At 43.9% G+C, this 16348-nt stretch overlaps 1 protein-coding gene across 4 annotated transcripts in view; it reads right to left on the minus strand.

Annotated features, from left to right (window-relative positions):
- The window catches only part of LOC128746586 (CUB and sushi domain-containing protein 3-like), a 237853-nt gene that overhangs the window by 155300 nt on the left and 66205 nt on the right, over positions 1–16348 (minus strand). For all 4 annotated transcript variants that reach the window (XM_053843734.1, XM_053843732.1, XM_053843731.1 and 1 more), the window contains 12 exons: positions 15266–15378; positions 14120–14197; positions 12344–12431; positions 10726–10850; positions 10268–10389; positions 7518–7621; positions 6451–6563; positions 6138–6320; positions 5531–5857; positions 4933–5127; positions 4691–4829; positions 3001–3188 (listed from right to left, as the gene is read on the minus strand). In XM_053843734.1, the coding sequence (XP_053699709.1) occupies positions 3001–3188; positions 4691–4829; positions 4933–5127; positions 5531–5857; positions 6138–6320; positions 6451–6563; positions 7518–7621; positions 10268–10389; positions 10726–10850; positions 12344–12431; positions 14120–14197; positions 15266–15378 (1775 nt within the window). The remainder of the gene's footprint in view (positions 1–3000; positions 3189–4690; positions 4830–4932; positions 5128–5530; positions 5858–6137; positions 6321–6450; positions 6564–7517; positions 7622–10267; positions 10390–10725; positions 10851–12343; positions 12432–14119; positions 14198–15265; positions 15379–16348) is intronic.

A 16348-nucleotide genomic window follows, 5' to 3' on the forward strand; every position in this document is an offset into this window, starting at 1 on the left:
GTCTTTTCTGCTAACTTTCTCCTGCCAATATGTGAGTAACACTGGCCGTGTTGTCACCGTGATGTCTTACTAGTATCTAGAGGACAGAAGTTGTTCTCGCCGTATCAATCACGTCACATCTGATGAGGCGGTTTTATCACGCGCAGCTCCAACCAGCCGAGAACAGCCACATAAAAAAGGTGATTGAAAAGAATAAAAATGAGAACAAGCTTCAAAAAAAGAGGCATCAATCTGTCAGGGTATTTTTTTTGTTTCGCAAAATCCCTGCATGCCATTGTTGCAGTGCGGCTGGAGCAGCTCCCTGAATCTGGGGGCGTGAGGCCCAGATAGAAGCAGATCTAACCATGAAACCACAGAGTAGCTCTGTGAGGTACCAACGACTGCAGAGTAGCAAGTCATGGGTTTGAATTCAAGTGACAATATTGTTTTATTTTGAGAACAATGAAGTTATTTTTCAGTTTTTATATGGTTGTTTTGCTCTTGAATCACATCTGCTGTCTGCCTGATCTGTCTTATCTGTTAGGAAATTAACCGATGACCCTGCCAACATAAATCTTGAATCATGACCGTTTTTTTGTTTGTTTTGTTTACATGTTACATATTAAATATATTTGGTCATCCATTCTAGGCATTACAGTTTTGTAGTTAGAACATAGTGCAGTACATCAGAGTAGCGACTTAATACATCAAATAGGAACACAAATATGAAAATGCTTTCATGGTGTTTTCCCAAGAAAAACAAAAATGCAAGTTGAAAAATGAAAAACTACAACTGTCGATATTTTTTTTATCGCAATAAAGCCGAGTGAACTTGCGATTAATGACAAATTAAACACATTTTGTTGTTCATTCATTCATGTGCTGCTAGTTCACTCAGCTTTAGTGCAATTAACTGAGAGTGAAGATCTAGTGACAGACCACTGTGGTAGCAGAAGTACCGGAACCTTTTTATGTTGCCTCCTGTGCATTCTCAACTCATCAAATCTTTAAAAAGTGTTGCAGTGTTAACAAGAAAGAAGCAGAAAGATAGCCAACGGTGATCAGCAGAGGTTCACAGACCAGCTCAGCTTACCACGGCAGGTGAGAATAATTCTCCAATGGGGATCAAATATCAAAAAGAACGCAGGAAAAAGTCCCTGAACTCACTCACTTGTAAGAGGATGTAGCTCCAAATATTTAAATATAGCCGTTCTTCTTCATGATTATAAAAATAAGACACAGCAAGTGAATACAGGGAGCGAGGGAATAAACAAAAGTAACGTTGTCAGAGACCTCGGTGTAGTCTCCCAGCAGACTACGTTTCATTCTGGCAGTTCACCACTTGATGTCTGATTGTTTTTTATTTGCGGGCGATGAGTCTGCCAGCTTCTATTTCTGTCCAGTCTATTTTAAATCAGGTTAAGTCTTGCTGCTGAACCTCTAAATGTTTTTTTTTTTTCTCGGGGACACTTGCCGCACTGATAGCCGGCAGCTAACAGACGGGGTTTTTGCTGACACGTGCGGGACCTCGACTGAGTCCATCACCTCAAACCAGCGCGGTGTCAGAAATTGGACCAACATCGATAAGTACTGGCGCATTTGGGAGCGAGAAGGTTGATGCGCACATCAGGTGACACTAGCTGATAGAATGAGATATTAAACTAGATTGTTGCTGAGATAATATTAGCTCTATATTTCCTCCAATCTGTGGGATGTGTTCAATCAACACCTTGCAAAGGCCCTGAGCTCTCTGCACCCTTCTCCTTCCAACCAGCAGAGGAAACTAGTTTCATTTCATTCACTCGGTCACAATCTTCAGTCAACTGGTGAACAGAGAGATTTGCCGTTTAGCTCAGCTCTTTCTCCCCTCACTTGAACTGCACCTCTTGGGTCAGAGGAGCTGATACTCCTCCTGGCTCCATAGAAGAGAAAGCCTGAGGTCACATCTGAGGCCAGGGCAAGAGCCAGTGACAAATGGCTGTCCACTCCTACAGCTGTTAACCCAAATCCAATTTAACCTATCTTCTATTAGTCATCTGTTCATCTGGTGCCCAGAAGACAGTGGAGTCCTGGATGCAGCCAGTGGAGAGCTAGATTACTCAGTAATACTAGCCATTGCTCCTCAACCCCAAACTCTAGGGGCCACTAAATCTTGTAGCAGGGCGTCACAGCCCTATGACTAGCTCCCTGCTCCTTGAGGTCTAAAGAAGGAGCTACCTGTCACCTTGATCAGTAGTGCAATAAAGAGCAAACAGAAGTGAGGCATAAAGTTTTAGACAAATATACAGGATGCATTTAGTAAAAGTAGAAACATTCAGATCTACCACATGGACACCGAAATGTCTCTCTGAATCTCACCGCAAATAAATGTGAAGATACCCAAATTTCATTTCTTCTTTCTTTTGTTTCTGCAAAACTCCGACCCATATTCATTCCCCTTTGGCTGCGGTCACCAGTAGTCAACCTCCCTCTTTAAACTTGCTCCTTGGATCTCTGGGAGAAGCATCACACGCACCAAGAGACCAGCTCCGGGCAAAGAGATATTTGGATAGCCAAACAGCCAGGCATGGGACTTGAACTGGAGTTCAGAGAGCAATAATGATGTCGTCGCCCGGGATCACAGCTTTTGAGGAGAGCATCTGATCTGAAAATTTCCTTTCAAGTTTTTACACAGTTCGGTTCTGATCCCAGCCAGCAGCCACTCGTTCTACAGAGCCCTCGACAGAGCTCTGAGGACAGACAATTATTCATGACAATTAACCAAAGCAGAAGCTAATTCATCCCTGAACTGAATCCATACAGAGCAACTCAACTCCTAGTAGCAATGCTCAATCTCAATAAGATGTCTTATGACAAGTCATGAAATTCTGAAGTCGTGGAGCGAGAGATGGTATTTCATATTAAACTACCGCAACAAAATTCAAGCATGGTTAGCAGTTAGCTTCTTATTACATATAATTACCAGTATGTCAGCGTTCAGAAGAAAACGATGTAAAAGAGAACAGAACCTAGAAATTTCACCTTCGTAGAAGATCTTGAATCCGCTGTTGGACCTGCTGTTGTCGGTGGTGAAAAGCAGATAGAGGAAATTGCTGGTGCTGAACAGGAACTGAGGGACTTGAGTTCCATTGAAGGAGCCGATCAAAGGTGAAAGCAGGTTCGGGCCATCGTGTACTTCCAGGAAGTCGTAGCTGAGCTCCGTCTGGAACCTTTAAAGCGTCAAGTAAAAAGCTTGTGTTTGAAACGCCATTCTGTACTTGACGGACGGCGCACATGGAAGATGTCCTCATTTAGCACATCCACTCTGGAGATCTAACTGGAGATCAAGCTGTGGTCACCCTCGGGCTCAACATCATTAAAAAGGGACTAGTTGCGCTGTCTCCTCTTTCATTGTCAGAAATACACAGGAAAAAAGACATTCAGTGTTTTTAATTTATACAACTTAATTTTGAGCTTATTATCTCCATGGGATTTTCCATTAATTATGCATTTGACTCAGTAAAAGTCAGGACAGAATTAAGGGGGTGTATTCCACTAAACTCACAGGGAAAGTTCCTTCATTACAAAGATATTTATGATAGCGAAACAAGAAAGCGGACGCTTGATCTTTCTTTTAAAGATGCATTATTTTTCATCTGTTTCCTAGTGGAACTGAAGGAGCCTGAGATAGACGTGGGGGATAGCCGTCTATCTCAGAGGGCTGCTTTTGCTCTCATATGCAGGTATTCAGAAGCCACATCAGGGGATTTAGAAATCTTAAATCATAGTGGACTTCAAGCTAGCAAACTCATTGCTTGGGAGTTTGTTTTCATATTCATCATTTCAAGTAGTTGCCAGTGGAAGAGGGTAGAAAACACTTGAAGCAGCCACAGTTCTTGTCGCAGCTAATCTGAAGCTTTGGCCTGAGTAGTGAAAGTGCCTTGCATAGAACTTCAATCACTTAGTGTTAGAACGTGACAGTTATTATCATTTGACATCCATAATGTCTTTTTGTTTCCTACATAATCAGGCTGCAGGGGACTAGAGAGGTCTCTCGTCCATCACAGGTCACATACAGACTTAAAGACAGTCACGCCGGCTGAGAATTTAGACCCCAGATTTCTTCATGGGAGGAGACCAGAGTGCCCAGAGCAAACCCATAAACGCATGGAGAGAACAGTGAAAAACCTGCTATGAGCCTGAACCAAGCACTTCCTGTTCCTCAATATGAAAGCTCAGATTTCTCTTCTACTTGAACCAGGACAACGGGGTGAGCGACGCAAGTCTGGTTTTAACGGTCAAATATTTCAATCTAAACCTGACTCACAACGCTGGATTAGTCCCGGACCTCTCCTGCCTCTCCAGCTTTGGTTAAATATGCTCATCTGTCAGAATAGATGCGTAATTTTCATGCCTCAAAATTTTGACTTGCAGAAGTTATAATCCGAATTATGGCTGTAATTACTACAACTGTAGTGGATTACTACTGTAATTGCTCCGACAATGAACTCAGGATTAACTTGAGACGGAATGAAAGAAGATACAACAAAAGTATGAGTAAAGTTCAGTTCCAGTTCTAAAAAAAAAAAGCTTTCACTCAACAACTGCTTGAACGCTTCTGTTGTCTGTTTGTGTTCTGCAGCTTGAACAGGCTCAGTGTCAGAAGTGTGTGTGAATGTTTGTGTCTGTCTTCGTCTCCACGGCTGAGTTGTTGCAGCGCTGTCACACAGACCTGTCAAAGCTGATCTTGACAGAGCGTCCCAGCTCGGCCTCGATGACCCACTCGCAGCTCAGAGAGTCCTTGTAGTAGCCGGGCCACCCAGGAGAGAGGATGACGCCGGATGGTCCTGAGTAGTGGGCTCCGCAGGGAGCTGGAGGGGGAGCACGAAACAGAGTAGAAGTCGGAGACGGTCTAGCAGGAAGTCCAGACAGAAGGCAGGGTATCTGCATGTGTGTGTACTTAATATGCAGTACCTTCACATTTGGGAATCAGTCCACTCCACATCACCTTCCCGTCCTCCAGATGGCAGGTTATGGTGTCGGCTCCCTGCGTCTTGATGAAACCCTCCTCGCAGACGACAGAGATGGAGCTCCCCAGTTGAAAACTGTCCCCAAATCGCCTGGCATTGAGCGGAACGCCAGGGTCGGGACACTCGTTTTGCCCGAACGCTTGTAATGAGAAGAAAGAGAACAAGATCTGGTGAGACACCCTCATGCGCCCAGAGAAATGGGGTCCTCGAGGAGCAGACTGAGATAAGAAAAATAGACGTCAGGAGGACTATTTGTCTTGGGATGCTTTGGTGCCATGGAGGGCTGAAAAGGTGTCAAATTATTTGGAAAAATCGAAGCACTAAGATCATAAATTCTTTTTGTGCATTGAAATAATGACTTTCAAGGTAAGGGGTGACAACCAAGCGGGCTTGCAAGTCTCTGAAGAGAGTCAGTTTTATGAGCAGAGGGAAACACCAAGGCAACATTTAAAGAGTGGGAATTCTTTTCTCAAATTCAAGCCCCACAATGCACTGCAACATGTGAAGCAGTAACTGCTAAAAGACAACTCCAGGTCACATACTGCTATAGGTGATGTTGAATCCTCTCCCTGACATCGAGTGGTCGGCCTGAAACTCCAGCTGAAGGACGTTGCTGTTGGACGTCAGATGCGACGGAACCTCCGCTCCAGAGAACCGACCCAGAATGGTGGCACCTGATTGGTCTCCGTCTTTGATGGTCAGGAAGTCGTACGGCGGCTCCAGGTCGAAGTCGTTGAAGGCCAGGTGGATTCTGGAGCCGGTCTCTGAGATGATCAGCCAGACACAGTTGAGGTTGTTCCCGTAGCCTTCCGGGTAGTCGGGGGACAACACCGTTCCCATGGGGGCGGTGAAGTTGGAGAAACAAGGGACTGGGAAAACAGAAACATTGAGTGTCACAAATGCTGACTTCTTTACTTCCTATATTGAGCTGACTTCTACTTTGTGTTCTTTAGTGTACCGCATGTGAACCCCGTAACGAGGTGGCTGTAAGCCATCCATTGCTCGACATTGCAGTGTCGACATACTACACCGCATGCTTATTTAAGAACAATGCAATTCATCTTTCAGCAGTTTAGTGTCACAGTGAACTTTCCCAGCACATAAGTAATGGCTCCATTTACTGTCGTGAGAAAAAAAGACTGTGCTCACATATGCAGATGGGGATGTTGGCCGACCACTGGTTGTTGTCCTGGCACGTGATCATTCTCTCCCCGATGAGCTCGAATCCAAACTGGCACTCGAAGCGAAGGACATCTCCATTTAAGAATCCGCTGCCTTCCTGGTAGCCGTAGAGCGGAGTTCCGGGGTCACCGCAGCTTTCCTTGTCAATTTCTGCCAGTGAGAGGGGACAGGAAATGGATTACAGGTGACGATTCGGCCCCTGAACATGACATCTGACATCTGAGGTCCAGTTATTGAAGGTTAGAGAAGATCAGAGTACAATGGACGTCAACCTGCGTACCTTTGTAGTTTATCTTGAAGCCAATTGAGCCGACGCTCTCGTCGGACTGCAGATGAAGCCACATCTGATGGGACATGCTGACGATGAGGTCTGGGACGAAGCTCCCAGTCAGTCTGCACACATAAAAATACAACAGTCAATATCCAGTGGACATGCAAGTCAAAGTTTCCACTAATGGTGGGACAAACGCTGAGGTCGAGTTCAGCTGGTTGTGGAGGCGTCCTCTCATAGTACTGGATGCAGATGCTGTCGCACAGTTGAGAAACCTTCCTCCAAACCTGCCAGCTAACCAACCTGGCTTCAAGGCACCGTGGGCTACTGCTTTTTGACTGCCGCGAGTTTGGCCAACGTGTCTTAAAACGGACGGAGGAAGCTATTGGAAGCTCGTAGAAGGAGCAGAGGAGGGGTCTCATGGGAATACACAGCAGTTCAAAAACAAGTCGCAGAAGACCAGACATAAGGTGACCCAGAACATGGGTCAACACACGTGTTGACGCCGAAGCCTAGGTCAGGACTCCACCCACTTAAATGAAGCGTAGTGTTGCAGGACTTATGGCTGAACCTCCAACACATGATGGATTCAGAGAGAACGGAAGCATCGACCATGCAAAGATGATCTAACCAGCCGTTATGCTACAGAACGCTTCAAACTCCCCAACAGACAGGCTGATTCGTGCTGCTCCAGTTAGACTTCAAAAGAGTAACTCTGAGTCCCCCGTGACTCATGGGTTAATGTTCACATGCAGCAGGATCAAGTGCACTCCCCAACACTCTCTTACATAACAGCTCAAGAACTGAAATGATGTCCAAAAACACACATAATCATCAACACATCAGCTTGATTCCAAACACATCACACACTCATGGAAGTCTCATGACCTCGCTGCGAGGAGTATGAGGGGTCGAAAACGCACATTAAGATATGAATAAAACAGCAGAATAAAGCAACATATTTGAGTTGGGGAGAGGGACAGAGCACAAATCTAAGATAATGAAATACATGGAAGTTGGTAGCCTTGACATTCTGGTGAGCTGATTAAAAAACATCATCACGCAAGAGTACTTACACTTGTATTATCGTCTTAGAATCCCCGACCTCTCCTCCGTCCCCGATGGTGAGCGAATCGTAGCCGATCTCCAAGTCAAACTCTTCGAAGTTTATCTGTATGACCTGCGAACACAGTCCAACTTTGCAATCATCTGACTCACGGATGAAGGGAGGCAGACACATTTTACCCACCAGCTAATCACAAACGGCTTGAAACAAAAACAAGCGACAGGCAACGGCGCACCGACCTAATTCAGTTTTCAAATTTATCCTTAAAACCAAGATCAACAGTGACACGCACGAGTGAGCGGGAGATAAACACGGAAGACAATTTTCATCTCATCTTTGGCTGCTTACTGTTAGACTTTGACAAACAGTGCATTCATAAACAAGGACAACACAGCCTGGGAAGAGTGGAGGAGATGAGAGCAGCTTCTTTCCACAGGTACGAACACAGCGGAAGGCAGCTGGATCAATGTCCTCCTGTCTGTCTTCTCTGCACTCATCATCAGATCTCATGTACCATGGATGGAATGCGACACATGGCTACAGTGACCAAAGAGGATCAGGCTCCATTCAGAGCCAAAGCAAAGATCTCAATCTATGGCACTGAAGTGTAGTCACCACCTTTGAAACAAGATACAAACATGGATTCAGGGTGGAATCTGCTCTCAGATATAGTGAGGAGCTCGGCCATCACATAGGGGCTTAAATTAGAGTGCGTCAAGTAGCCAGTCAGCCATCAAGTCAGGACCAGTCGGAAAGATTTTCTCCCTCAGTTGTGCTGAGACTTGGGCTCCCTGAAGAACTGTAGATGGTGTCTGGGGTCAGGGCTTCCTCGAGCCACTGCCCCTCCTGTCTTCACGTCTTTGTCTACCACGAAACTTTCCAGTATCGTGGCGATATTCTCTCAAAAACTTTCAGCAACTAAACAACAAAAGATCCTCACTTCGTCATTGTCACAAAAGATCTTTTGTTTCCAATGGAAGAGAGGAGGTTTTAAAGTGTCACATCATTTAATTACAAACATATGATGTCGCTCATCCTTGGCATCCTCGCCACGGGGAGGGCAATGTCTGCATAATGCTCATTTATAACAGCCTCATTACAATGGATGCTTAAGCATAATTGCCATAATAACACTAATGGATCAACCTTCCGTGCCAAGTCAATGGCATGTTTGCCTTGGAGAGGTGCATGGTGACACAAAGCTTCAGCTTTTGTCAACCCAAGTGAGCGCTACGGCTCGGTGAACCTCCAGCCACAAACGATCATTAAAAAAATAGCATTGACCTCTTTCCTTCAGGGAGGGGGTGCTCTCGTTCAATCGTTATCGCAGGAAAGGAAGCCGCTCGACGGCTGGGGTCAAACTGGTGATCCGAAGAGAGAGGAAGTCGACCGCACATTAATAAGAGAGGGTTGCAATGAACCTGAGCGCCGAGGATATGCAGATGCATGACCTTTGTTCCACCTTGAGATGCCCTTGCAAGAGACAGCATGAATAAATATGAACCCAGAAGGTGAGGTCCGTGGCCCCACCAAGAAGGTGAAAGGTCAGTACACAAGAAAATGCATTTTAATTGTCCAGTAATACGGTTCACTGGCAAAAACAATATCCAAACTCAAATAGACACTGGCTGCCTTTAACCTGCGTCCATCATGCGTTTACTTAAGCACATGTTGTATTTCTACCTTTTTTTTTCTGGGATCAGGTTACTTCCTGAATCAAACTAATTCAACTCTGACTGGTTTAACTATAGGAATTAGGGTGTAACTGTTAAAACATAATTCAAGGTGTGGTGATAAATAAAAAACAAAAGTAAAATGAATTTTAAGTATTTTATGAATAAATGAAAAAATACACATGAAAGAAAAAAACAAAAATATTTAAAGTTTTTGTATATCATTACAATTCCTGAGTTAAAAGGAGCACAAAAATAAGTAGCAAACTTTGATGATTTTATATTTAATTTCAACTCTGCCACGTGTCAGTATTACGTCGACGTCTTAATTTAATGGTCGATGCTACAGTCCTCCATGCAAAAGAGCTAGCTTGCCTAATCAATAACATTAATGTGATGTCAAAACACGACTTAAGTTCTGATGTCAGTTATAATGACGGATCATCGGGTGAAGCACTGGACCATTAGCAGTGCTGGACTCCATCATGCGTGAAGTCTGCATCGATCGTTCATCATCCGACTCCTAAAGGAAGTGTTTCTCGGATGCTCCAGCTGCAGTACAGAGGTGTAATTAAAAGACTATTACACTGTGGTCTGGTAATTGTTTCCTGCGGTGTTTAATTATACCTGCATGGAAATACACATCAGTCGGAGCGAACAGGAATTTTTAAGACGTATGAAAAACTATTCTCAAACTTACAGTAAGTGTCTTATTTTTTCACTTAAACTTAAATATGAAAGCAGCTGTCAGCAGTACCTGGGCAGGAAAATAATAATAATAATAATAACAATAATAGATCTAAAAATATAAAATAATAATAATGAAGAAATAAAATAAAAGCATTAAAAAAAATAATTTGAAAAAATGAATAGACAGAAACATATCACAAAAAGCTGGGGTAAAAACAGTGGAAAAAAAACACAATGGAATATAAAAATCAAACATGAAACTTAAAATAGAAATAAACTTATGTTGATAATATATATATATATATATATATATATATATATATATATATATATATATATACAAATATTTTTTCACAAAGACGTAACACCAACGGTATTGCGGCGTCAGTCGAGTTACCTTGTTGGGATCGCTGGCTGTGATGATCCACACACACTGGGAATTGCTCTCATACTGAATAGGGAAGTTGGGCGACGTGAAGGTCCCGGACGGTCCTTGAAGGTTTGACCCGCATGTTTTCACTGCCGTGAAGGAACACAGAGTCTAATCACCGAATCTTTCTTGGTTCAGTTGATCATCCAACACTCCTTAAATCATCCACACGCTCGCAATGACGCCGAGCCAGAGAGGTGAGATTCATAAAGACAGAGGGTGTGTGAGCTACCTTCCATGAATCACAATCCAAAAGATGTTCCAAGGATATAAACCTTGCAAGGCCTCCTTGGCAGAGGGGAAGTTGTGTTGCGTTCATGCATAATTAACAAAAATGAACTTTTCTGTATCTGTATCGAGCCGCCGCCGGCCCGAGACAGCGCCTTAATCAAAAGCTTCTATTAGCTCCACAGGAGCACGCTCACCCTTGCAGACGGGTCTGTGGTCGCTCCAAGCGGCGAAGACTTCGGCGACGCGCTGGCAGGTAATCGTTTTGGAGCCCTGCAGCACATGGTCTTCATCACAGGTGAATTGAGCTGTCGCTCCGATGCTGGGGAGATAACAAACACCATTAGAGCTCCTTCCTAAAATACTCCAGAAGAATCATCAAATTTGCTTTTGGATCACGCAGCAGTGAGGCGGAGACAAATCTGGCCGCACAGTGAATTAGATCAAGCTGATGAAGAGGCCAGACATTAAATATGTTGCAGATTAAACCTCCGCATCGGAGGCTTTTTTTTTCTCCCCGTAAACTTTACATATTCATATTCATTAGGACGATCAGCTGGTTTGGGCGAAGGCTTAGCGTCGGCATAGCTCTCCATCCAGCAGGCGATTTGTCTGAGCTGCCACAGTCCAATACATGCAACATATATTCAAGGCCCTGTCGCTGCATCGTTACAAAACCTCCCCATCAGACGATTTAGGACAGATGTCAGCCCTGATTTCTGGAAACATACCGTCAAGACGGGGAGATTCATTTCAGGAGCAGTCAAGTGGCCATGATTTAAAGATTCAGAGCAAAAGACTTGATTAACGGAGAGCAAAGCGCGATGATGGAGAGCAGGAGAAGCAGAAGGAAAATGAATCCACTTGAAGGAAGAGATTAACTTTTTAAAAACAGAGGAACATGAACGACGAAAGGGAAAATTATGAGTGAATGAAGAAGGAGTTGAAGGTTCTACTACCCTACATGTATTTTATATATACAACCAGACACATTTTGGAGCATTTGAAATCTCATTGATCATTAATGGCAGGTGGCGGAAGTGTTCTGGAACTTGTAAATTTAATCATTTGTTCCTGTCTGTCAACATTTTCCGAGAATTTCTCTTTTTCATTGCAGCTGACTCCAGACCAGACGGATATCCGGCCTGGCTATGTTGAATGTGACTGCCATATTTGTGATGTGGCCTGCACCTGGACAGGACCCGGCTCATATATCAAGTTCATTTTGCTAGTCCAGGCCAGATCTAGCCCATATCCATTTTGGATCAGGCAAACAGATCTGTGCCGGATTCAAACAGCATGTAGCCTGGATCCGGACCGGATTCCATCGTACATCCGGCCCACATCTTGCTATCAGGGAAAATCTAAACCTCTAAATAGAAAAAGGGAGGCCGCCAGTGAAGAAACAGAAATACTACATGACGGGAAAATGAAAGACAAAGACAACATAGCAGCAAGAAGTGTTGAAAACACACAGAAAAATGGATCATGAGGATGAGACAGAAATGTTAATTTCAATGTTTCAAAAGTTGCAAACTCACAAAAATAGACGAAGAAGTAAGAGAGATAATAGACAATAACATGTGTGATGAAGTGGAGGAAGAATAACAAGTAGGAAAAAAAAGACTCGTGACCCATGAGCACAAACAAGAGAAGAATCGTGTGATCGTCATGCCAATGTCGAGGACTTGCAGCGGGAAGTCCTGCTGACCGCAGAAGACTCGATACACTGAAGAGTTGAAGCTCATCTGTATATCTAGAAGACATCACACAGCACTTCCAGTTAGCATCAAAGCCAAGGAGGCAGCAGCTCACCTGAAGTCGGACCCGGTCCGCTTGCCATTCTCCGGCTCCCCAGGGTCTGGGCAGTAATTAGACACCTGTTTGATCCCTCCTTCGTTCACTGAGAGAGAGACGACACACCACACTCAGGAATGCAATCGGCTTTACGTGCTGCCAGCATTTCTTTCATGACGTTTTATTTATTTCATTCGCCGACAGTGATCGGGGGGTGTACCGCCACGTCAGCAATGGAGGGGCAACTATTTCGCATCAGTGTTTCTGCTATCCGGCCCCAGCCTTGGTGACTTCGGCAACACCTCAGTCAAAACTCACGAACCTTCATTTTTTAATATTTTTTTTCCAATTCAAGGACTGAACTTCAAGGACTCAGGCTCAGGTACAGACAGATGGAGCCAACGAATCTTTGTCTTAAAAATGCTAAAAGGTCTTCACAAGTCTGCAATATTTTGCACAAATAGAGAACTTTGAGAATTAAAGAAATAATCGTCTAAATGAAACTCCCTGTTTCAGTAAGAGTTAGTGCCTCCTCTGAAGGTCAACAGCCACTGGTACTTGAGGAACCTTCAAGCCTCCAGCAGAGGCGAAAATCCATTGAGCGCTAACCCTCGCACGTACATGCTGACACACTGTCAGATGCTGTGAATGCAGAAAATAACCAAGAGATTGCAATTTTTAATCTTGTTTAATCACACTAAAGCAGAGTTAATCACGAAGTAAAGTCTTGCGTTGGTAAAATCGTATTTAGAACAGATAAGAATGTGATTCATTTGAGATAACAGTTAACGCTGCGGGCCAAATGTAATGAGACTTTCAAAAAATTTTTGTTTGATTGCCCTGACGCAGTTAACTCGCGATTAATTGCAGATTGAACTCAGAGTCTAAATAAGTGTCTAAATCTTATTTAGAACAGATACAAATGTGATGAACTTGTGGCTGAGTGATGAAATGAACTCATTTCATGCACTAATGCAGTTCACTTGTGATTGATTGTGAATTTAACTGTTGCAGTAATAAAAGCTTCCATTAATTTCCATATACAACAACTACGAAAAGAATTAATTCACCACTAACTGCAAGTTAACTACTGGGCGATTAAACAAGATGACAAATTACTGACAGCGCTAACAATAACTCTAAAGTCAAAAGCAAGATGGCCGCCGAAGGAGCTGAGGAGCAGAACATCCCAAATCCTTTTATTTTATACAAGACATTTGTCATTTATTAGAAAAAATTAGGGGACATCAAGCAACAATTAACAGGTCTTAACATCTTGATGTGACTGATATTGGTGAACCGGTTGCTAGGACACTGATCACTCCAATGTACGTCTCGTAATGAAGGGCTAAACTCTCATTGTGACCTGTCGCTCTGTTCTCATCTCACTGTTGGTGTGACCAACGGCGGGTCGTCTGGCAGCGCTCATGACACGATTCAGATAACAGGCTTCCATCAGGCTTGTGTAAATGACAAGAGCAATTAGAATGCATTCACTTCAAGTGAGCGGAAATCTACCGACGAGCGAATCGTCAGTCAAAGCCATGTGGGGTTGCACATCTCATCACGACAAGATGCGCTGCACAAGCCTGATAACATCAAAGCAATAACTTCTAACTTCCATTCTGCTTTTTTTGTCCCTGGGAAAACAATTCAAAGAAACAAACAGGTCATAAGCGGGGGAAAAAAAACAATGACATAAGGTCGACTGCTGCAAAGAAGAGACGAGAGCCAAGCACACGAAACAGGTCCAAAATAAGGAAGCACAGTTGCATAATAAAATCAAAGACTTACTCAAAGACAGTTTGTTAGTGTTGTCCTTTCCTGGTAATAATTTTACGCCTCTGGATTTAAGCTCTCCAGAGCTCTTCACTGGTCAGGAGCAACAGAGAGAATTCATTAGATGGAAGAAGATACAAGTTGAGTTCTCACCACGATATGATTGAACTAGTCCGTTACAAGACATTACAATTAGAATTCCTTCGACAGAATCATCTCTCATGTGCGCAGAGGACCCACAGATGAGACAAAAAGACGGAGAAATAAAGCCACTCATGACACACAGAGGTGCACACAGAAAGCCAGGTGATGAACGAGGCTGTCATAATATTGACGCTTCAACTGAAAAGTGGTGAAGGAGGCAGCGCAGAGACAACATACATGATTACTGCTGTGCTACCGTGCACACACACCAGTACGACACAAGCAAATGAAAATCACTGCATAATTATCATTTCATCCACTGCCAGTGCGACAAACATAACGGCTCATTTGGAATTGTTAAGTTAATGACTTTGTTTTGTGGTTACAGCGATTGATGGAGTTCAAGTGTGAAGACAGTTCCTCGGTGACTTGCATGACTCAAGGCTGACTGAAGTAGCAGCGGTGACATGTGGAGGCTTCATTCAAAGATCAAACTGAGGATTTTAGCTGGCAGCTACATGGCCTGTCAGTGGTGATGCTGGCTCCCACTTGTCAAACTGGTGCATAACATCTACGCCAGTGCTCACCACCTCTGAGTTGTCAGGCTCCACGCTCCCTAGCAATTACTCTGAAGCATTTATCACTCCGGCGCCACACATGCTACTTCATTTCTTTATGGACCTGCAGGTCTCGTATCTGGCTCGGGGCCAGGCATTATGGTATAGTATATACAGAGGATTTGCAGCGCCGTCGAGGCGCAATGTCAGAATAATGACTTGCTGCCAGATGGAAGTGTCCAGTGTTTGTCTATCAAACACGAGCGGAGCGAGGCTCTTTGAAGTGGCTGGACTGAAGCATAAGAAGTCAGCATGTCCTCCACCGAGTGGGTGGTAATCACCCTCTTTAATATTCTCTTTACAAGGATCAAAAACATGCTTTGTAATTGCCGTGTGTTTTTTGCGTGTGCTCCGCCGAGTGCTTCCTTCTTGATTTGCAATTTCATTCATCACGCCTTACCTTGATACTGGGCCCGGAAGCCTTTGTGGCGATGGTTGCTCTCCGTCACAAAGTGCAGCCGTAGCCAGTTTTTGCTGCTGATGATCGGCGCTGGGATGTTCACCCCAGTTAGCCTGTTAAGAATGAGAGGGTGGTTTTGGGTCAAGCATTCGAAGCACAACTCCGGTTTGGGAAAATTGTGAGGACTCCAGGCTAGAAATTAAAATACACTACACGGATTAAATCTAGGGCAACACAGAGGCGTAAAGCCTGCCTAGCTTCAGGCACTCCGGTTTCCTCCCACAAAAACACAAACATACAAAAACATACACACATACATACATATAAATATATTATTTTATTTTATCTTTTTTTTGCTACATTAAGACTACATTAAGACTCCAACAGAAAACTGGTGAAGTGCTGATGCCGTCATGACCAGAGCTCCGTACCGTCCACCTGGAAACACACTTTCAATTGAAGGCTATAATTTATGTTGTCTCATTCTCAACTTGAATCACTGAAAATGCAGACAAGGCTTATTCATGTAGCTTCTTCGATCCGGTTTAGCAATACAAGGCTTAAACGCTCAGTGATTTGTCTGATCCTCAGCCATCAATTCTCCAGTCTTGCAGTGCGGAGAAAAAATATGTTTGATGGACAGATGAAAGACTTCTCCACCTTTATCATCTCCAGTGACGCAGTCACGGCCCAAATAATACTCCTCGTCGCTGATTTACATCGCACCGCACCATTCTTCCGCCTCCCACACAACCACAGAGCAGCACACACAACTGTAAAAGATGATGGAATATAATCCACGCCTTCACACGCGTCAGGTCGGAACAAAAACAGGATTAATCCGCAGCAGGAAATGTACAAGTTTAGCTTTAGTAGTGGATGACAACAACACGTCCTCCTTACTCCCGGTGGGTCAAATTAAAATTTCACACCCACACAGTTCAGAACCTTACAAGAGTCTGCCATTACCGCGGCTAATTCACCAACCTGAAGGAAGCTGTGACTATTCTGGTTATTATCAGGCATAAATTCAAGCACACGTTATTAATGCCACATATTAACTCTTAAATCACACGCGGATAT

This window comes from Synchiropus splendidus, chromosome 15 (genome assembly GCF_027744825.2).
Source record: "Synchiropus splendidus isolate RoL2022-P1 chromosome 15, RoL_Sspl_1.0, whole genome shotgun sequence".
In the NCBI taxonomy this organism is placed as follows: Eukaryota; Metazoa; Chordata; class Actinopteri; order Syngnathiformes; family Callionymidae; genus Synchiropus; species Synchiropus splendidus.